Genomic DNA, 21,439 nt, shown 5'->3' on the forward strand with positions numbered 1-21,439 from the left:
TCTCTCATTAGAAAGCAAACCAGTTTCTAAGGGAATAGTAATAAGATAAAATATGACATAATATGATCAATAAAAACTAACATTGGAATAGGACTAAACAAACAGAAGGAAACGAGTCCAAGAAACTAATATAGACAGAGAAACCCACTCGTTCACACATTTGGGAAACCCATAAAACCTCTAAGTTGGAAACCACAATATATACACAAAGAATATGTACGGTAAAAATAGAGAAAAAAATATATGTTATATAAATAACATATGTGTGTTATATCATACATAATTTCTATATAACACATATGTTGTATATATCATCTATATAATTTTATATATAACATATATATTAAGATATTTTTTACTATCAAAAGAAAAACTCTGACATAATGTTATGAGACACCCAACATAACATTAGGAGGCAAGGAACCTCTAAAGATGTGGTGATTTTTTTCTGTTGGCCGTCTAACCACTGAGCATACAGCCTACCCCTAAGAGTAGTTTGTTTCCTCAATGAGGCTCCCTTGGAGAAAACAAAATTCTCACTTACAGTATTTATCCATTGGAGAAAGCTTGTGTCCTTTTCTCCTTGCACATCTAAGAGCACAGCTGGTGCAGAATAGTACAGGCCCTGTGCATGGGCCTCTGTCTGCGAATTCCTGTGTTCGTGTTGATTTATACAACTCTGTCCCCTCTGGTTCTTTCACTCTTTCTGCCTCCTCTTCCTTAGGGTTCCCTGATCCCCGAGAGGAGAGATTTGATGAGGTATTCTGTTTAGAGCTGAGTGTTCCAAGGTCTGCATATTGTCTGGCTGGGGGCCTCTGTATTTGTTCCCATCTGCCTCGGGAGGAAGCTTCCGTGATGATGTCTGAGCGAGGCACTGAGCTAGGAATACAGCACAGTGTCATGAGGAGTCACTGTACTGCTATGTTCTCTTAATAGAACAGCAATATTTGGCCTTACCCTAAGCCTCTGGGCTGTCTAAGCCTCAAGTATTGTATCACCCAAGCAGTGTCAGATGTGGGTTCCATCTCGTGGGATGGGCCTTAAATCGAATCAGATATTGTTTGGTTACTCCCACAAGCTACTTTCCACTACTATACTGGAAAATCTTGCAGGCAGGATGCCATTGTAGATCACTGGCTTTGTGGCTGGGTTGACGTTTATGCTTCTCTTCTGATAGCATATAGAACACTTTCCTATATCAACGACACTACTGGCTTGTTAGGGTGAAGACTCTATCTAGGCATCAGCTCAATTTCTCCCATTCAGTGAGTTGTATTGTCTTTGGCAATGGGACCTTCCAATCCGTTTATGAAGAGCCACCTGTTGTCATGGCAACAATGTGGACTTTAGGTGTTTCCCATGGGACCCCTTTGGCCTACAACTCAATTAGATGTAACTGATTCCTGATACTAGAATTTTAATTTAATGACAAGAGATGTCCAGTTGTGGCTCTGTCTCCCCATTATTGGGCGATTTCATTCACACCTTCCTATGTGTAGAATCTTTCCATATAGCCCTCTCATGTGGCTCTTAATCTTGAGCTGTCTCTTCTCATATTCCCGCTCTCCTCCTCCTCCTCCTCCCTTCCCACCCCACAAGTTCCTCCCATTCAATTCACACTTCAACTCTTTTTATTACTCTGAAGTATAATTTGAGATCAGGGATATTGATTATTCTAGCAGGTTTTCTTCTGGACCGTTTTTAGCTATCTTGGTGTTTGTGTGCGAACATGCGCGCATGCGTGCCTGCGTGTTTCCATGTGGAGCTGAAAATTGCCCTTACAAGGTCTGTGAGGAACTGTGTTGGAATTTTGATAAGAATTGCATTGAATCTGTACATACGTTTGGTGGTATGGCCCTTTTCGCTTAATCAATCCTATCAACCATGAGCATGGAAAATCTTTCCATCTTCTAATTTCTCAGCTTCTCTCTTCAATCTCTTAAAGTTGTTGTTTTTTTTTTTAAATCACAAAAGTCTTTCACTCGTTTGGTTAGCATTACCCCAAGATATTTCATATTATTTGAGGCTATCGTGAAGGGTGTTGTTTCCCTGATTCCTTCGTCAGCCCATTTGTTGCTTGTATACAGAAGGGCTACTGATTTTTTTGTGAGTCATTTCTTTATCCAACTATTTTGCTGAAAGTGCTTATCAGCTGTGGGTGTTTACCAGTGGCATTTTTAGGGTCTCTTGTGTTTTTAATCATATCATTTGCAAATAAAGATAACTTCGATTTCTTCCCTTCTGGCTTGTATCCCCTTGATCTCCTTCAGTTGTCTTGTTGCTCTAACTAGAACTTCCAGTACTGTACTAAACATATGGACAACCTTAGGCTGTTCCTGGTTTTAGTTGAATTACTTTTGATTTTCTCTCCATTTAGGTTGATGTTGGCTATGGGCTTGCTGTAAACTGCCTTTCTTATGTGGCAATGTCTCTTGTATCCCTAATCTCTCCAGAACTTTTGTCAGGAATGGATGTTGGATTTTATCAAAGGCCATTTCTGCATCCAATGAGATGGTCATGTAGTTTTTGTCCTTCAGGGATTTTTTTTTTAGTGGTGCACAATAACGTCCTCTCTCTTTCGATTTCCTTCTAGAAACAACACGAGAGAGTGAAGGAACAGATGGAGGCCGTGGGCACCTCTCTGAGTTTGTCTGCAGACTCTCTCATCACACCTCGGCTCACTCTTGAGGAACTTGATGAGATAATAAAGGTAAGGACATACCTTGATTGCTCAGGCTTGCCATGATAGCAATTTTGAATAGCAGCTCAGTGTCACATTAACCCAATTCAATTCAAGTTAGTAGGATTGTGAAATAATATCAGGCGTAGGAACCTCTAGTTTCTTGTATTACACAGTAGCTGCTAGCCCACACAGCTACTTAAATTTCAGTTTCATAAAATTAAGTAAAATTAGAAATTCTATTTTGTTTGAATCAGCTGCATTTCACACCCTCAAGAGCCTCATGTGGCTGGCAGTTTTGACAGCACAGATACAGTCAGAGTAAATCTATTAAAGTACTTGATATAGTTCTTCCCTACGTGCTCTACCTAGGAAGCTATCGAACAAACCAAATTATCCAATCAATAAATAAACTCATAAATTAAACAGACCATCCTTAACAGAAGAAAAAGTGTTCAACATTCTTAACTATCAGGGAATGCAAATTAAAACCACTTTGAGAATCCATCCCATGCCAATCAAAACGACTATCATCAAGAAAACAAACAAAAGCAGGATGTGGGGGAAATTAACCTTATTCACTACCCACTGGGAATGTAAAATCGTGCAGCCACTACAGACTAGAACTACCATATGACCCAGCTGGACCCCTCTTGGTTATAAAATTGAAGGACTAAGTCAACATACCAAAAAGATCCTTGGAGATCTTCCACTACTCACAATAGATACCAGATGAAGCCCACCTAGATATCCATCAACAGTTAATTAGGAAGAAATAAAGGAAAATGAGATCATGGTATTTGCAAGAGAATGACTAGATCTCGAGACCATTATATGAAGTGGAATAAGCCAGATGTTAGGGTGGGCCAACTCAAAGCCCTGGATCTGGGCCTGGGAAGTCTCTGAGTCAGTCAGTCTGCCAGCTCTCCCACACCCATACCACGGGTGTGATCTCTCCATCAATGCCTCACTTAGCTCATCCAAGGCCACAACTAGCAAGGGACAGAACCAGCTCTTCCCACTCTCATGCCCTCAGAGCTGGCTCACCCTCACCCACCCCATGATGGCCAACTCTACTGTGCTGCCCAGGCAAGGTGCAGGTGAGGGGCAGGGATAGCTCTCCCACTCAGCTCTTCTGCCTGCCATAGGTGGCAAGGGGCAAAGCAGAGCATCCCTCCCTCATCTACATCACTATGTGTCAGACGAGTGTTGGGGCCAGCTTTCCAATGCTCACTCCTTGAGTCTGACTCACCCATGCCCCAACAGTCAAGGTCAGCTCTATGGTGCTACCCAGATGAGGGGCAGGGCTGGCTCTCCTGAGTGGGGCAGCCAGTGAGGGGAAGGAACAGTGTTCCTGCTTTCATGACCCCAAGGCCAGCTCTCCTGTTTGAGTAGGTAGTAAGGGGTGAAGGTGGAAGAGGGCATCAGTCTCTCATCCATGTCACTGCACAGCAAACAAGTGAGTGACAAGGCCAGCTCTCCCATGGGGAGACTCTTCTTCGACTCCAGCAACCAGAGTCAGCTCTGCTGGCCCACTCTCCTGAGTACTGCAGCGGGTGAGGGGTGGTGTCAGCTCTCATGCTCTCACACCCTCAGGGCCAGCTCTCCCAGGATGCCAGGTGAGGAATGGGGCCAGTTCTGCACAGCCCTCAAACATCAACATGTTCCTGAATGGCAGCACAGACTATGGATGTCTGTGGTAGTAACAGACTCCTGCAGCTTCAGGGCCATGGACCCAGATGTGGCCCTCAGTGGCAGCACAGGCCAGAACCTCACCATAGCCATAGGTGGCATCACTGGTAACTCACATCAGGCTGTTCCTCCCTACCCTCGAGTCTCCAGTTCTGCCTCTCTTTGTTGTGCCCATATCCTTCTGCTTCTCTTTCTCTTCCATTTCTCCACCACTTACTTGCTCCTCTTAGTGGTTCCCAGGGTCTCTGGGTGTCTGGGGTCGTCTCAGGAGTGCTATGCACTGCCCAGGCAGGGTGGCACCAGAAAGGGGTCATCTCAAACATGTCACCCACTCTTATGCTGCTGCTGTCTAGCTCTAATTGCCTTGTGTCCCCTGTGAGGTGGAAACGGAAGCACCTAAGAGATGCATTTGCCACCAACGCAGCCCTTCTAGATGCATTCCCAATCTGTTAGCAGAAACATTGCTTTACAATATAATCAAGCTGTATCGTTCCTTCTGCTGAACTTCCAGTGACGCTACAAATCAGAACCATACTCTGCCGTGACACGCGAGACACTATGTGACCTAGCTCTCACCCACCTGTCTGACCTCATGCTTTAGCATACTCTCCTCCTCACTCACAACACAGCAGCTCATCAAATTCATTTTTTCAAACACCCCATTGAGTCCTCGATCAAGACCTGTGTGCCTACTGTCCCTAGCTCTTTAAATGGCACATATCTTCATGGCTAGTTAATCCACGAGGTCCTCTTACCTCCAGCCACTGTCCACCCCACCCTACATGTTGCGTGTTGTTCAAAGTCTCTTCTGCTTTCTAAAATTAGCTTGTCCACGTTTGTGATCATCGCTGTCTGTGCCGTCTCCCCTCAATCGCAGCCCCTGAAAGCAGCAACAGTGTTCTATCTCTTCTCCAAGAGTGTCGGGCAGCCATGGACTAGGCACAGAGTAGACATTTGTTAAAAGAATAATAAGATAGTGAGTGAGCGTGGAATGCCAGTGGTATTTTTTTTCCTGTTTATATCATTCAAAACAATGTGACCATCCAAATGGCTGAAGGCTTAATACGACTTCTAAGAAATGAATTTTGTGTGGTAGAAACTGTGCTCCAGTCTAGAGGCACAAAAACAAGTTGAACTCGGTTTCTGACTGCTAAGCATTTGTAATGTCACGTAAGAGTTCGCAATATCATGATCGAATGATCATGTAAATGATTACAGTAGAGTGAGGGTGGATAACAGAATACGAGAGCAAGTAGCTCGCCCAAGAAGTTAGGAATTCCTTCAGAAGGGGAGCGATAGCTGAGCTGAATTCAGAAGGATGAGAACTCCAAGTAGATTCCTGCGGTTTAGAAAGGAAAGACATTGGGGTTGGGGACTTAGCTCAGTGGTAGAGCGCTTGCCTAGCAAGCACAAGGCCCTGGGTTCAGTCCCCAGCTCCGAAAAAAAAAAAGAAAAAAAAAAAAGGAAAGACATTCCAGAATGGGGAAATACTATGTACAGCAGTCAGGGGAAAAAAATACATACAGCCTAAAGAGAACCAGTTAGACAAGGTTGGTCTATTAGCTATAGTGGAGAAAGCTGATTAAATTGGCAGAGAACAAAATGAATCAGATTAATATGGAGCTATGACAGAAACAGCAAGGCTCTGATTCTGAGGAGGAAAACAGTATAAAAGTCACCTTTCCTGCAAGGTGGCAGATGAATAAAAAGCCAGAAAGACCCAGCTCCTAGAGAAATACTGGCCACTCAAGCAAACCTTCCCAGCCACTTTCTCACTGTGCCCTATGAGGAAAGAAGGTTTACTTTATTGATAAATTTAGGTAGAATAACGGTAGAGGCCCTGCTCAGCTCCAGGACAGAAGCTGAGGGCAGAAAGTCCATTTCCTTGTGTTCTTCCATAATAAAGCCCTTTGGGCACAAAGGCCTCTAGGGGTCGCATTGCCTGACCAGATAGATTAACCGTACTTCTTAAATTGAGTACCAGTTTCCAGTTAGCTGAGATCTGGAGGCATACTGCCACCTCAGCTGGACAGATACAAGGCTACATGCTCGGTCTCTGTATTTGTGTATTTCCCAACTTATTTAGAAACTGGATGCTGGAGAGAAGGGCTCCCTGCTGGTAGATTCCCCCAGAGAGATTTTCCATGAATAGAAAGGTGGTGGACTAATAGGCTCTAAACGTGGGGCCAACAGAAGCCATACATTTAGTTTCGTTTTTAGAGAAGACATAGAGTGCTTCTGCACGATGAGGAAGCAATCCAAAGGGGTTGAAGAGGCAGGAGTACACAAATCCTCCTCACAGTAATGTAAGCCTGAACATGACAAGAGGAAAATGGTCAGTTCTGTTGTTATCTGGGGAGACTGCTCTATGGTCCTCTAGACCCAAGTCCTTTCATTTGGTTTTTCTTTCTCTAGAATGCATCTGGAATTTATGCAGAGATAGATGGAGCCAAAAACGAACTACAGGGGAAACTGTCCAACCTGAGTAACCTCAGTCATGATTTGGTCCAAGAAGCTGTGGACCACGCGTACAACCTCCAACAGGAAGCCAACGAGCTAAGCAGGTAACGTCGCAATTTTAGAAATGCAAATATTGGGGGCTGGAGAGATGGCTCAGTGGTTAGAGCACTGACTGCTCTCCCAGAGGTCCTGAGTTCAATTCCCAGCAACCACATGGTGGCTCACAAACCATCGGTAATGGGATCCCACGCCCTCTTCTGGTGTGTCTGAAGAGAGCAATAGTGTACTGACATACATAAAATAAATAAGTCTTCTTTAAAAATAAAATAAAGCTTTTAAAAAAAGGAAATGCAAATATTTCCGGGGGCATTTGTATTCAATTGATATGGCTTTCCATACCAGAGTCACTAGGATACAACAAGTAGGCTGGGGTTGGCTTTGCTTGACTGCTGATTGGTTTGTTAATTGTTTCCTCAGAGCCAGTCATCAGTTTTGTGCAATTGTTTCTGGGAGACATTTTTTTTTAAAGTCTTCGAGACTAGAAACCTGTGCTCTAGGCAAGGGTACAAGTTCTACAATAAGGTGACCGGGGCAAGAAAACCCTGCTTATTTTATAGATAGCATTTACTTTCTGAACCCCAGTATCATAAGTCAAGCTGGTTAGGAGTTAGCATGACAACTGACTCCTGCTAAATACTCAACTTCCTGCGGTGCTCAGCAGGAAGTGTTTAATTTAACTCGTGTTAAGAGAAAAAATATATATATCAATTGACAATTTCCTTCGTAGCCCCTAGAAAAGAGTCACATACCCTTTGGCCACTCAGTGAATGTTAATTGAAGTAAGTAAATCTCGAGGTCATTAAAAGAACAGGCACCCAGAAGGGTCAAGGGTAAGGACCCAAGATTAATGTCCATTCTAAATTCACACCATCCCTTAATGCCTCCTCCCCACAAATTTCAAACATCACTCCTGACTGAGAAGGGTGAGGGGTATGGAAGGTCCTAGCAATGGCAGCACTGGTGTAGTACAGTGTGGTGTTCAGTGTGGTGCCCTGTCCCTAGGAAGTGTGCTGTGAGTGAAAGCAATAAAAGGGACTTAGACAAAGGTCTCAGTTCTGATGACATCGCAGATCGGTCGATTATTAGTTTTGAGCCATCCTCTGGCTCTCCCACAATTCCTTCCTCTGGACACCACCCATGCCCCACTGGCAGGCACACATGGCACCGTTCTCTAAATGTCCTTTTGCAGTGGTGGTGCAATGGGGTCGGTGGAAGTTACTGCCTATTTCACTTGCTCCACAGGCACAAATGTCAATCGACCTGACGCCATGTTCCTGACTCAATCTATTCATGGAGACATTAAAAATTTATAAACCTTCACCCTCAAAATGTAAACATTGAAAATTCCTCAACACTTGTCTGGTGTACAGACTATTTTTTTCCTGTATCTCTTTTTGTGGGATAGGGAGCTTGTCCTGTTGTGTTTTGCCTGGCTTTGTTTTGTTTTGTTTTGTTACCAAGTCTCTCGTAGCTTACCCTGGCTTCCAACTCTGTATAGCCAAGGCCCACATTGAATTTTTGATCCCCCTGCCTTTCCCTCGCAAGGGCTAAGATGACCAGTGTGTGCTGCTGTACTGTGGTGTGCATCGTTGGGGATGAAACCCAGGCATTATGAATGCTAGGTGCTTTGTATTTGTTTGTTTAGATTTCGTGCACAAAACCTTGGAGTCTTACTCTTCAGTCTAGGCTGGCTTGAAACTCCTGGCAATCCTCCTGCCTCCGCTTTCCGGATGCTGAGATTACAGGCATGATATCCTTTTCTCTTGTCTCCTTTCTTCATATTTTACTCTTGGAGCCATTTCTAAGGATTGGTCCCAGGGAGGGAAGGTACAGAGCATGTAGAAGAGACACACCTTCATATAGCATGACTCCTGCCATAATTGATTCTTTTCTCTAGCAAAATTAAGCTCTGTTTCATGACTACAATAACCTGAAGACTGTATCATTTTATTGTCTTTATTTCTTTCGTGCTGATTTGAAAAACTTAAAAGGAACCATTTTTGTGGATCCTTACTGCGCCCGTTGGGAAAGTCAGCCCTGCTACAGGGGAGATTGGGGGATGATGGACTTAAACAATGAGAGGAGTAGCTGAGGAAACATAGAGGAAGTTGTTCAGCCTCAGAGCATACTGAGCTTGAGTCAGAAAGTGGAGACTAAGAAAGAGATGACTGTGCTTATCAGTTCTGTAATTGGAAAAGAACTGGGTAGGATCCGCAGCATCTGGTAGTCTAGGCATAGACAGTCATCATTTGCAGGGTATTGGTGATATTAGCTGTGAGTGTTTGGGACTGGGAGAAAATAAGGAGAATCAGTAAAACAGAGGAATTAGAATGAGCTGTGAAAGGGAGAGTGGTGTTGACATGACAGAGGAGTGAAAAGTGTTGGTTAGCCAGGCATGACAGTGCAGACCTTTAATCCCAGCACCAGGCAACAGAGGTAGGCTTTGTTCAAGGCCAGCCACATCTATATAGTGAGCTCCAGAACAACCAGGGCTATGTAAAGAGACCCTGTCTCAGAAAGAGAGAGAGAGAGAGAGAGAGAGAGAGAGAGAGAGAGAGAGAGAGAGAGGATTATTGGTCAGAAAACTGAACGTTATAATATAATTTCTAAGTCCAGTTCAGAAGTGGTTTAAGTATAACTGTAAATCCTGAAGTTCAGAAGATACAAACACAGGATGCCAATCATTTACACACTTGGTCCTTGCTATGCCTGTGTGAATCCTTAGAAGATATGTGGTTATTCACCTTTGTACGTGAGAACACGGATGTGATAGGTTCTCTGTGAGTGTTCCCTGAACCCTACCCAAACTGCAGAGAACGTGGTGTTTCCATACAGAGGGGAGGATAGATTGAGCTACAGCCTGTCTGAGGAATCAGACAGACCTTAGCCCACCACTGTGTGCCTGGCAAGCTCTTCTGTACCCTCCCCAGGGCTGCACCCTCCCCAGGGCTGCACCCGCCCTGGTCTACACCCTTTCCGAGGCGGGCCTTCTAGAGTGACAGCTAGGTCAAGAGTGGGTAGCAGCATAGGCCTTTGTCCAACCTGTACCACTTAAATAAACCTTTGTAAAGAGGGACAGGGGACTCTTAAAATCACCATTCCTATTTTTAGCAGCTACTGCCAAGCAACAGCTGCCATGAGCCGAAAGGGGTGACACCTTTGGGGCAGCACAGGAAGATGAATGTGATTGTGATGTACCCCCCAGGAAGGGAGACTCAGGAGAACCTTCCAAGACAGGTGGCTTTGAAAAAAATAAAAAAGGAGGAGGCAGCATCTGTGATCCCTGAAGTATCAAAATGGAACCCTAACAATCGAAATGTAAATAAGAAATACCCAAGTTAATAAAGATGGAGAAAAAAAAGGAAAAAAAAATGAAACCCTAAATGTGGCTCCGCTTCCTATGGAAATAAGAAAAGTAACAAAATCATTTATTGACAGAAATTTGCACAGTTCGGACATGAACGGGCTGGTGCAGAAGGCTTTGGACGCATCCAATGTCTATGAAAATATCGCCAACTATGTCAGTGAGGCCAACGAAACAGCAGAACTTGCTCTGAATATTACTGATCGAATTTATGACGTGAGTACTCCTTTACCCTGGGGTTTGTTGGGATAGCCCCTCATTCCACTCTGACTTCTCTTCTCCCTGTTTTGATGAGCAGATTTCTGTTATCTTTCTTGGTTTTTATACATAAACACCATTGTGTCTTGTTTCTATTTGCCACTGCACCTCATGCTTCCCTACTTCCTAGTGTTTCTTCCTTCCTACATAGCCCCATTCTGATTTGTGTGAGTGTATGTATGTGCTAGAATATCTATGTAGAATAACATATACACATATTATAGCTATAGTCTATATAGATATAGAGTATATTATATTTGTGTATATATGATATAATATACATTTATATCACATAATATGTGTTATACACACACACACACACACACACACACACACACACACACACACACACACATATATATATATCTGTCTTGGTTTTCTATCATCATCCCTTAACTATTGACCTTTCAATGAAAAATGTAAGTGTCAGAAAGGTCAGGAGCACTAAGGAAAGAGCATCGTATCCCACAATGGTTTGGTTTTACAAGTTCATCAGGATGAGTCCAGTTTATGAACAAGAGTTCGTTTGTAGATGCTATGTTTCTTGTTTCTCTGTTGGTGGTTTAGTTTCTCGTTTTCTTTTTGCCAAAGTCTCCAGAGAAAACGTTGTCAAGCTAGTGTGTTCTCTAATGCAGAAGATGTCTTAAGATGCATATTCTCGGGTTGGGGATTTGGCTCAGCGGTAGAGCGCTTGCCTAGCGAGCGCAAGGCCCTGGGTTCGGTCCCCAGCTCCGAAAAAAAAAAAATAGATGCATATTCTCTCTCTCTCTCTCTCTCTCTCTCTCTCTCTCTCTCTCTCTCTCTCTCCCCAATTCAAAATTACTTATCCAGTACTTTCTTTTTAACAAGCCTTGGCCATAGCCTTCTCTGAGATTTGCTGAATTATCCTGGGGGGGTAAGGGAACTTAACTTTGCAAACACCAAAGCATTGTTTTCTCCTCTTTCCCTTTGTTCTGGGTTCCGAGCTATGAAAGCAAGGCTATGTGAAGTTTACTTGGTGTTTGACGGATGAATGTCATCATTTCAAATGGCATCACTCCCCCCCAGAAACCACGAGACGTTGGCATTTCTCCAGCTGTCCTTACCTCTCTGACCGCTTGTTTTGTAGGCCGTGAGTGGAATTGACACTCAGATCGTTTACCATAAGGATGAAAGCGACAACCTTCTCAATCAAGCCAGAGAGCTGCAAGCAAAGGCGGATTCTAGTAAATATCTCCTTTTTCTCCTCCTTCTATTCGCAGCCACCTTGTGTGAATGTACGCAGGTTTCTAAAAACTAGGCTTGAGGGATAAACAATACTTCGCTAAATAACATCAAGGCTTTATAAAGTTACTAAACAACATACTTGGCATCTCAAAGTAAGTTTTGATTTTTAAGAAGAGTCTCCACGTAGGAAAACTGCATGGGAACACACTTATCCAACATGTGGTGGGAATTCCTGCTAATCGAATGTGCTGGCCAATAGAAAGGTCATAATATTCAAGAAGATCAAATGCACTAAGCATGAAAACTATGTTCCCCATAATTCGATCTCTCATTAGTCATCCAGAAGAGTCTTCTGGTCTTTGAATATGAAGGGAGGGTATTATTCCTATGGGAGTTGGTTTGGGTAACTAGGTACAGCATCCCGGTGAGAGCTGACTGGGATGACAGGAAACCTCTTGGTTGGGTCTACGCTGCTACAGCTTCTCTGCTGCCGTGGATGGCTGTGGGTAAGCCAGCCTAAAGTACACATGGGGGGCTGGAGAGATGGCTCAGTGGTTAAGAGCACTGACTGCTCTTCCAGAGGTCCTGAGTTCAATTCCCAGCAACCACATGGTGGCCCACAACCATCTGTAATGAGATCTGATTCCCTCTTCTGGTGTGTCTGAAGACAGCTACACTGTACTCATATAAATAAAAATTAATAAAAAAATTTTTAAAAAAAAGGACACATGGGAAGATGCTGTCCTCACTGCTGTAAAAGCCAGCATGCTGAGAACAGAACAAAGAATGACCTGGTGAAGCAGGGGATCCCTTTAAACCTCAACAACTGAATGGTCCAAGGATGTCATTCAATGGCCCTCATTCCTGAGGTCATGAGCTCATCCCTTAGGCTATTTGAGCATTGGCCAGTGAGTTGGGAAGCATCTCACTGATTTCTAGCTATCCGCTGAAAACAAGCCGAGTTGGAAATGGAGAGCTTTATGAAATTTTATCAGATCAGTTATTCTCAAGTCAACCATGTGCTATCTTTCTGTCTTCTTCTGAAAAAAAATATTTATGTTAGAGAAATGAGCACACTTTGATTTTCATATTCTGCATGCTTAGTACCACAAGGCAACTGATATTTTGTGCTTTCTGGATAGACAAAGGTAATAAGAATGCCATTAATTTTCTCTGTCCTAATTTACCCCAGAATTCATGTTAATGTCTTATAGAGCTAATTCTGATATGATTTCTGGAAAATAGTGAGAATACTAGCAATAACAAATTTGGATGTTAACAGCAAACTATTTTCAAAGCTAAGTGCTGGCAAATCTGTGTGATGGTTTTGTTTCTTGTGTGGAGAGGGCCAGCATATGGCGAGCCTTACCATCTAGTCTCCTAAGCATTCTTTTCTACTTGCCGATTCTGCCCATGTGTCTCAGTGAATCCAATCATCATCGAGCCACTGGGCCTCCTGAAAACAACCTTCCTGTCTGGGAATAGCATGCCCTCAGAGTCCCATACTTGGTATCCAATATGTCTCCTTCACCAGCTTCTTTGACTGCTTGGCAGATCTGGTCACATGTTTGTTGGTCTCTTTGTTTTGGGTTAAGTTCCTTCCCATGCACAAAGGACAACATAAAGGAGTTAGAGCCACGCGAGTGGTCCTAAACGTGACAGAACTCTCTCCTTAGGGCCACAAGCATGTTTGTGGCATGAGTTCTGATTTTCATGTACTCAGCTAAGTCCTAATACCAGGCTAGCATTTCTCCATTTTCAAATGGCTTTCTATGATGAGTAACTTTCATTTCTTGGCTGTCTTTCTTTTTCATTGTCCGTAAGAGATTGAACAATCTGGAATAAACCTCTGGAAAGACGGTAGTGTGGCCCGTCAGGAAACACTTGCAGCAAAGCGTTTCTTTCTATAAGTTTCCGGCCTCGTATTGTTAGCAAGAGTCCTGAACATAGAGTTCAATGAAGTCGCATTTAATGCAGTCACAGGCCCCCAAACAAAAACTAAAGCTCTGTATTGCCTTATGTGAAAGCAGAAACTTTGAAAAAGTGGGAAGGGACGTATGCTGTCACTAACAAGTATGTTAAGTCACTCTTAGAATGCTGGGAAATTCTCGGAACACTAGAGGAAGTGAGTTCCCATTCCTGGTCACACCGTCTTTCCTGACAGTGAAACGGTGACGCTCCACCATGTAGATATCTACTCTACACAGCAGTAACAAAGCACTCAGTGAGTGAGCTAGGAGAGACGGCGCCCTGGGGGATGGGGGATGCCGGTTTTTAGAAGCCCACCAGAGGAAACAGAAGGGAAGAAGCAAGGCAACTCACTTAGTATTTGTCAAGAAGTAGAAACCACTAGTTACTGGGAAAACTGGTCTTCAGTTCAGATAAAGAGACACAACTTCACAGCCCACTAGGATTTACTCAAGAATCATCCTAGTTTGGAAATCGTGCCCAGAACCTATTTTTGAGGGAAACAAAAACAAAAACTAACAAACAACCCCCAAAACCTTTCACAAACAATACATAGACTAGATGATCCAGGTCCCTTAACTTGGACATTTAACTCTCCCAGAAAGAAGCCTCCAGGCTCCCAGTGACTTCTTTCGAAATTTTAGAGAAGGTCACCGCTTTTATACCAACACTTGGAGACTACATCAAAAGAAATATGCTCCAGTTTTTCTATAAAAGTCAACAAAATGTAAATACCAAAACCTCCAAAGCACACAGAAAAGGGGTAAATGCAAGCCAAATTCTCTTAAAGATACAAACGTCCTAATCAGTCAGGTATGGTGGCTGATGCCTGTGATTCAACGTTCGGGAGGCTACTGAGGCAGGAAGTTGCCTACAAAGCCAAGACCAGCTTAGACTAGAGGACAAGACCCCCAGCTCAAAAAAAAATTTTTTAGCAAATCAAATCCACCACGTATAGAATTGATAGCATATGGTGAAAAACATAAATTTATTATAGGATTTCAAAGGAACATTTAACATATTGTAGCCCACCCACTATATTTACAAACATATGATCATCTCACTATCCACAGGAAATATAAATATATATATGTCATATATATATCTGTCCATTATATATATATATATGATGGACAATTCTATAACATGTATCTATAAGTCACATACATATATATTCTGTCCTGTTCTTCCCCTTCTCCAACTCCTCCCAGTTCACCCCTTTCCTACCCACTTCACTTCATTAATAAAACAGCACCCATCCAATATTTTTAAACTCTTAGTAAACAGAGAACAGAAGGAAATTTCCATAATCTACTAAAGAATAATCAAGCAATATTCAGCAAACATGTTCATAATAAAATATTAAAAGGCTCTTCCAGTGAGACTGCAAAGACAGACTATCCCCATTACCGATTCTATACATAAAAAAAAAATCTAGCTTCATTTAAAAAAAATAGACGGAAATTAGCATTTTAAAATAACACTGTTTGCGCATGAAGTTCATGCAGAGGGGCCTGGACTCGAAAAACCAGAAACAGCTGGAAGAGGAGGAACAGAAGATGATCAGGGATGAGCACTGGTACCTGGATTTGCCGGAGTTGAAGGAGAAGGAGAGCTTCATCATAGAAGAGCAGAGCTTCTCCCTGTGTGAAGATATTCTCTACGGAAGGATGCCATTCAGAGGCCTTAATCCTGAAGTTGAGAAGTTCATGCTTCTGATGAATTCCAGGAACAGAGTGGCAGCGTCAGAAGAGGAGGAAATACTAGACATTGGAATGTCGAAAGAAGAAATGGCAAGAAGACATGAGAGTTTGGAGGGAACGATTGGGAAAATGTTTGCCAAGAATAGGAAGCCAATGATGAAGAAGATGAAAATGGAAATATAAAAGCCATTAAAATTAAGAAGATGTTCTTAAAGCCCGAAGACTAATATGGACGCCTGTAATCCAGTGGATGCTGTGAGAACAGCATGGTCTGAATTCACCCTCCTGTCCTCGGTACTGGTCCCTTCTAAGGGATGCCTAGGGTTGGAAATATGCTGTTCTTGAGACAGAAGGATGATGGACGTTCTACATCCTTTTGACGGCATTCAGGGCTTCACATATGTGGGTACACGCCGCTCCCTTGACTTTTGGCCTGATTCTGTGTGAATATACACACGGACAGGGCACACACCTACACCTGCTCTCAGTTACTCTCCAGGAATGAGGATTGGAGACTAATTCTTGCCTTGGTTTTACTGCCCTTACATTTATATTTTACTTTTTGAATCATGTCAAGGCAAATCATTCACTTTGAATTTCAATATTTGAGAACTTTTCAGAAGTGATTGACCAGGAACAGACATGGCTCTCAGCCCAGAGTATTCGCATGCTCATAGGCCTTCTTCATGAGTAGAAGTGTGGGGTTTGTGTATTTTAAACAGTCAGCTGGATCTTTTTCTAATGTTCTATAATAAACGTGCTTTATATTAAAAAAAATAATAACACTGTTTGCAATGGCATCAAAGACCTAGGAACATTATTAATAGAATTCAATAAGAGTGGCACATATAAAACCAGAGCATACTACTAAAGGACATAAGGATGCTCTACGGTAGAGCTCAGTACTGTGTGCAATTAATATGCTCAAAAATACAAATAAAATATTGAAGTAAGGGTTAAGAAAAACAATACCATATTCACTGAAAGACCCAACTTTGGGAAACAGACAGTCCTACAGCATGTATCCATGGGAACCATCCAATGCTCGCTGAGACACTGTAACGCTGTGGAGATATAGGTAAACTAATTCTGGAATTTCCTAGGGAGAAGAGAGAGAAAACCCCAGTAGCCAGTCTTGAAAAGTAAGAACAAAGTATCTAAAGGATTACATACATGAGCAACACTAAATGGTCTGAGTGGTGGTGTTTGTACATTTATTTGTATATGTATGATATGTTAATGGTTGATGATTTGTATGATAATTAATCAAAGACAAAATAAACAATAGACGTGACACATGGAAGGAGGAGGAGAAGGTAGAGGAAGGGAACAGTGAGGAGGGCCAGGACATGAGAATACAGGACTGAAGATGCTCAAGCATGTTATATACACGTGTGGAGTGCCACAATGAAATCCATTGTGTTTTGCAATTGGAAGATGCTAATGAAAATGGGGGAAAAAAGATCTCAAGACGTAACTTTATAGCTTTCAAAACAAATATATAGAAATTATAGTACTTTGCCGTGTCACTGGGGAGAATTTAAAAACCACACAATATTTTCACTCATGTGTGCATACCCTCTAGCATACACATATATAGTTAAAAATAAAGTAACTCTTTGCAAAGTGAAGGGACCAGAAAGCTAATAGGACAAACTGTTCTTGCAGAGGATGCAAGGGTGTCTCCCTCTGGTGGCTCACAATCTATAGCCTGAGCTCCAAGGGAGCCAATGCCCTCTGCTGGCCTCTGTGAGCATATACAGTAAGAGACACATGCCCCGCGGAGACACAAACATATACACAGAAATAAAAGTAAAATAAACCTTTAAAACTCGATAACGGCAGACAGAGACTGAGCTCCAAATAGTGGTCATCTCAGGCTAATCATATACAGGGTCCACAGGAGCCTGCCGGGTGCTCCTAATGCTCTGTCTTGATGGCATCCACATGGCTGTATTTAGTGTTCACTGTGTGAAAATTCACCAGGCTGTGCACATATAATCTGTGCCGTGTCTTAGGTACATGACATATATTTATAAAAATTTTATTCAGAGAACTGGGGTGGGGAAGAGTCAGATTCTTTTATAACCAGGCAATCATATAAATAGATTTTTTTTAACTTTATCATTTGTGCTGCTAGACTGTATTAGTCACAGCCTTGCTCTGTTTCTCAAAATATTAGCATCGTGGCATCCTATGTCACCCCAACCGATGTCTCTAGTTTTCTGCTATCCTGTACCTTTTATTCTAAATACCATTTTCCAGAAATGACCATCTGTTTCTGCAGTGCTAGAATAGTGCGTGTGCGTCCGTTATACCAGTCAGAGGTGATACTGCTGAGATGGAGACGTCTTTCCGGCATCATGGACCTCCTGGTACTTCCCTCTGCTTCTTCTCCACAGGCAGTGACGAGGCCGTGGCTGACACCAGCAGGCGCGTGGGAGGAGCCCTGTGGAGGAAGGGCGCCCTCAGAGACAAACTGACCGAGGCTGTCAAGCAACTCCAGGCAGCAGAGAGAGGTAAGGATGCAGAACTTCAAGGCCCTGCGTGTTTGTCCACGCGTGTAAAACAACCTTGCAAGGGGGATTAAGTGACTCCTGAGTCATCAGCTCCTTTCTCATCTTCACGTATTTGTTCTCTCATAACAAAAAAAAATTTCATTACTCTCCCCAAGAACTACCCTTAGAAATAAAGCTGTGACCATATCACCCAGAGATGAGCATTAAACGAAGTGTTTCCTTCCTTCTATGCCCTGCGCTGCATGCGTATGTACGTATGTGTTTGAGTTGGATTGTGCTATTTGTGCTGCTTGGTTACCTCTCTCTCGTCAACATTACTCCTTGCTCGAAGAATGCCCTAATTTGGTCATTGGATATCTCTGGCCCCCACTATAAACAGCATCCTTCTGTTAGATATCAAGTTGTTCTTATCAAATAAGCAAGGAGAGCAAGGCACCAAGTAGAGAAACAAGAGTGCGTCTGTCTCCTAATCTGGGACTCCAGTCAAGGTGTCTTGAAGGGCTGTGATTGAACGCAGATGTGCCTTCCTCGGTGCAGCAAAAGGCAAGGCACTGCTGCTGGATGTGGGTATTGTGCTGGCATGAGCGGGCCTTGGAACCCAGGAGCCCTGGCCAGGAGAATGTGAATGTGCTGAAAGACCTGATCAGAGCAGCTGATGACTGACTAGACTTTGCCGGGCTCTGTGCTGTGGAGGTCAGAGTCACCATTGACCTTCCAGCTGAAGAGAATCCTGAGGTTAGTCAGGGCTGGGAAACTTTCTCCAACGGGTGCAGCTGATAGGAGGGAGATCCAGGATTCAAACCAATGTCCAGCCAGATCCAGAGCACAGAAGATTAAACAAAGTGTTTCTTCACTTTAAAAACTTTAAGTTAAAATATCAACTAAGTATTTTTTTTTACAAAAGTAACATATTAGCCTTGTAGGGAAAAATGTGAAACCCATATTAGACGGGGGACAAAAGAGGAAAAATCATCTATAATCCCATTATCTAGAAAAAATTGTAATTGTAAACTTACATTATCTTTATTTTAAATGTGCAGCTTCTATGTGTGTATAATGTGTGCCTGTGAGAGAGAGAGAGAAAGAGAAAGAGACAGACAGAGAGAGAAAAGAGAGAGTCAGGGGGGGGAGAGAGAGAGAGAGAGAGAGCGCACAAGCATATATCATATCATGGCTCCATTGTGCACTTTGAAAGTCAAAGAACAACCACAGGTTCTGACCTTCAAGGTCTGCACTTTTGGAAACAAGATCTCTAGTTCTTGGAACTCTCTGGTCTTGGAACTGGCCTTGATCCTCCTGTTTCTACCTCAAGACTGGGATTACAGCTATGACTCACTACACCTGGCTGTTTTATTGTTTCTGTGAGGTAGGGGTCTTGTCACATAGCCATGGCCCACCTAGAACTCAGTATGTACCCCAGCTAGACTGGCCTCAAACTTGTGGTAATCCTTGCTGCTCCCTGCTGGTCCACAAGCTTCTAGGGATACTCCTGGCTCTACCAGGAGTGGTGGAGAACTGGCTTACAGACGTGTGCTACCACTTCTGGCCTCGTGTGGATTCTGGGCAATCCCATCCCAAACATGTAATACTTTTTTAGTGAGACTTGGATCTTACCATTAAAGCTTTTCTGAACCATGTTTTTCTTTTGAAAAAGGAAACTTTCCCTAATAATTTACTTCTGTTCTAAATGTAGCATCACTTTTATGGCAGGGGTTCTTCTACAAGAAATTACTTTTCCATAAAAGGAAGAGGTTTTTAATGGCGAAGTGCAGATGTGAGCAAGTCAGAAGCTGAAACTCTGTGGGCATTTTCTGTCGCTTTCTAATCAGACTGCTAACCTAAATAAATATTAAGGTTTCTGGTTGTTGCTGCTGATTGTTGCCTTGATTTTATAATTTACTTCTTAATTTTAAAACATTTTAGTTAAACATTTTGGTATTATTGGGACTGCAGCATCTTACCAACTCATATCAAGGCTGTTGATGTGATTATTACCAACAAATCATATTCCAGTTCATATAATTTACAACATAGTCATCCTAAATTCGAATGTCTTAGTCTCCTTTCACAGCCCAAAATTTGAGGTGCATTTCACCCCGTTGTTTGAAATGACATCCACCCGTGCTCTCCAGTAAAGGGAACATCCTTCTACTCTGTGTGCAGGGGATGCCCACCAGCGCCTGGGCCAGACTAAGCTCATCATTGAGGAAGCTAACAAGACGACAATGGCCGTCCAACAGGTCACCACACCGATGGCTAACAACCTCAGCAACTGGTCACAGAACCTTCAGACTTTTGACTCTTCTGCCTACAACACTGCAGTGAACTCCGCTCGGGACGCAGGTACATCTGGTCTACCTGAAGAGCTGGCCGTTAAACTCCACACAGCTTTTGATAAGATACAGTGTGCACCACCCTAGCCATTAGGTTGGGATGCTGTAGAAATTGGTTTATAAAAAGAAATATTTGACCCTGCTCATCTATGTGGTTACCTAGAGTCTAGATTTATCTAGATTCTAGACACATATGTATATACCTACATGAATTATACATAAATTTACAGGTAGGTGCCTTGGTAGAAGTAATACTGTAGTTAAATTGGTGAAGTAGTTTTTTTTTATTATATGACAGCAATTATAATAATAGCAAATATTCTTATTAATGTAAGACTGATCCTTTAGCATAAAAGTTTAATCAAATGTTAGAGTAAATAACTTCAGCAAAATATTGTCTTGCTTTAGAAGAAAAAAATCTAGCAAATGGTATTGATCTCGCTAACTCGTATTCCTATTCTGCTTGTTTGAGTGAATCAGATTATTACCAACAAATGCCAACTATGTGTCTTGGCCAATTCATATATACCATTTTGTAACAATGGAAAAGGTATCTATTAATGTCTACCTAATGTAGTTTGGTATATGTAGTTTAAAATCACGTAATAACAGGGAATTTCTTTTTCCATGCTCACATTTCATTCATAATCTCTTGGATATCACTGTCTACCACTGTCATGACAAATCGTGACTGGGATTGTTAGTCATTCTCTACAAACCGATCTCCAGAGCAGCTTTACAGAACACCTCTGAATTCAAAAGAGTTACTAATCCATAGCTGATATTTCTGGGGGTGGGGGGTTGTTTTTGCATTATTCAGTGTTTGCATTTTTTCTGTGTTTTAAATTTATTTTCATCTTCTTTCACTTGTCCTATCGAGTTCTCTGTCTTAGTTAAGGTTTCTATTGCTACAAAGAGACACCATGACCGAGGCAACTCTTATAAAGGAAAACATTTCATTGGGGCTGGCTTACAGGTTCAGAGGTTCAATCCATTATCATTATGGCAGGAAGCATGGCAGCATCCAGGTAGATTTAGTGCTGGAGAAGGAGCTGATGCTCACCCTGGGTAAAACTCGAGCATAGACCTCAAAGCCCACCCCCACAGTGACGCACTTCCTCCAACAAGGCTACACCTCCTAATAGTGCTACTCCCTCTAGGCCAAGCATCAAACAGATGAGTCTAGGAGGTCCATT

At 42.6% G+C, this 21,439-nt stretch overlaps 1 protein-coding gene and 1 pseudogene across 1 annotated transcript in view; both read left to right on the forward strand.

The window, feature by feature from the left end:
* The window catches only part of Lama4 (laminin subunit alpha 4), a 141,963-nt gene that overhangs the window by 81,911 nt on the left and 38,613 nt on the right, over positions 1 to 21,439 (forward strand). The window contains 6 exon segments of the mRNA NM_001309447.1: positions 2,594 to 2,710; positions 6,788 to 6,936; positions 10,331 to 10,472; positions 11,623 to 11,719; positions 17,794 to 17,910; positions 20,074 to 20,253. Coding sequence (NP_001296376.1) covers positions 2,594 to 2,710; positions 6,788 to 6,936; positions 10,331 to 10,472; positions 11,623 to 11,719; positions 17,794 to 17,910; positions 20,074 to 20,253 — 802 coding nt within the window.
* On the forward strand, positions 15,177 to 16,159 carry LOC102550544 (M-phase phosphoprotein 6-like; annotated as a pseudogene).

Source organism: Rattus norvegicus, chromosome 20 (assembly GCF_021556685.1).
Source record: "Rattus norvegicus strain SHRSP/BbbUtx chromosome 20, alternate assembly SHRSP_T2T, whole genome shotgun sequence".
In the NCBI taxonomy this organism is placed as follows: Eukaryota; Metazoa; Chordata; class Mammalia; order Rodentia; family Muridae; genus Rattus; species Rattus norvegicus.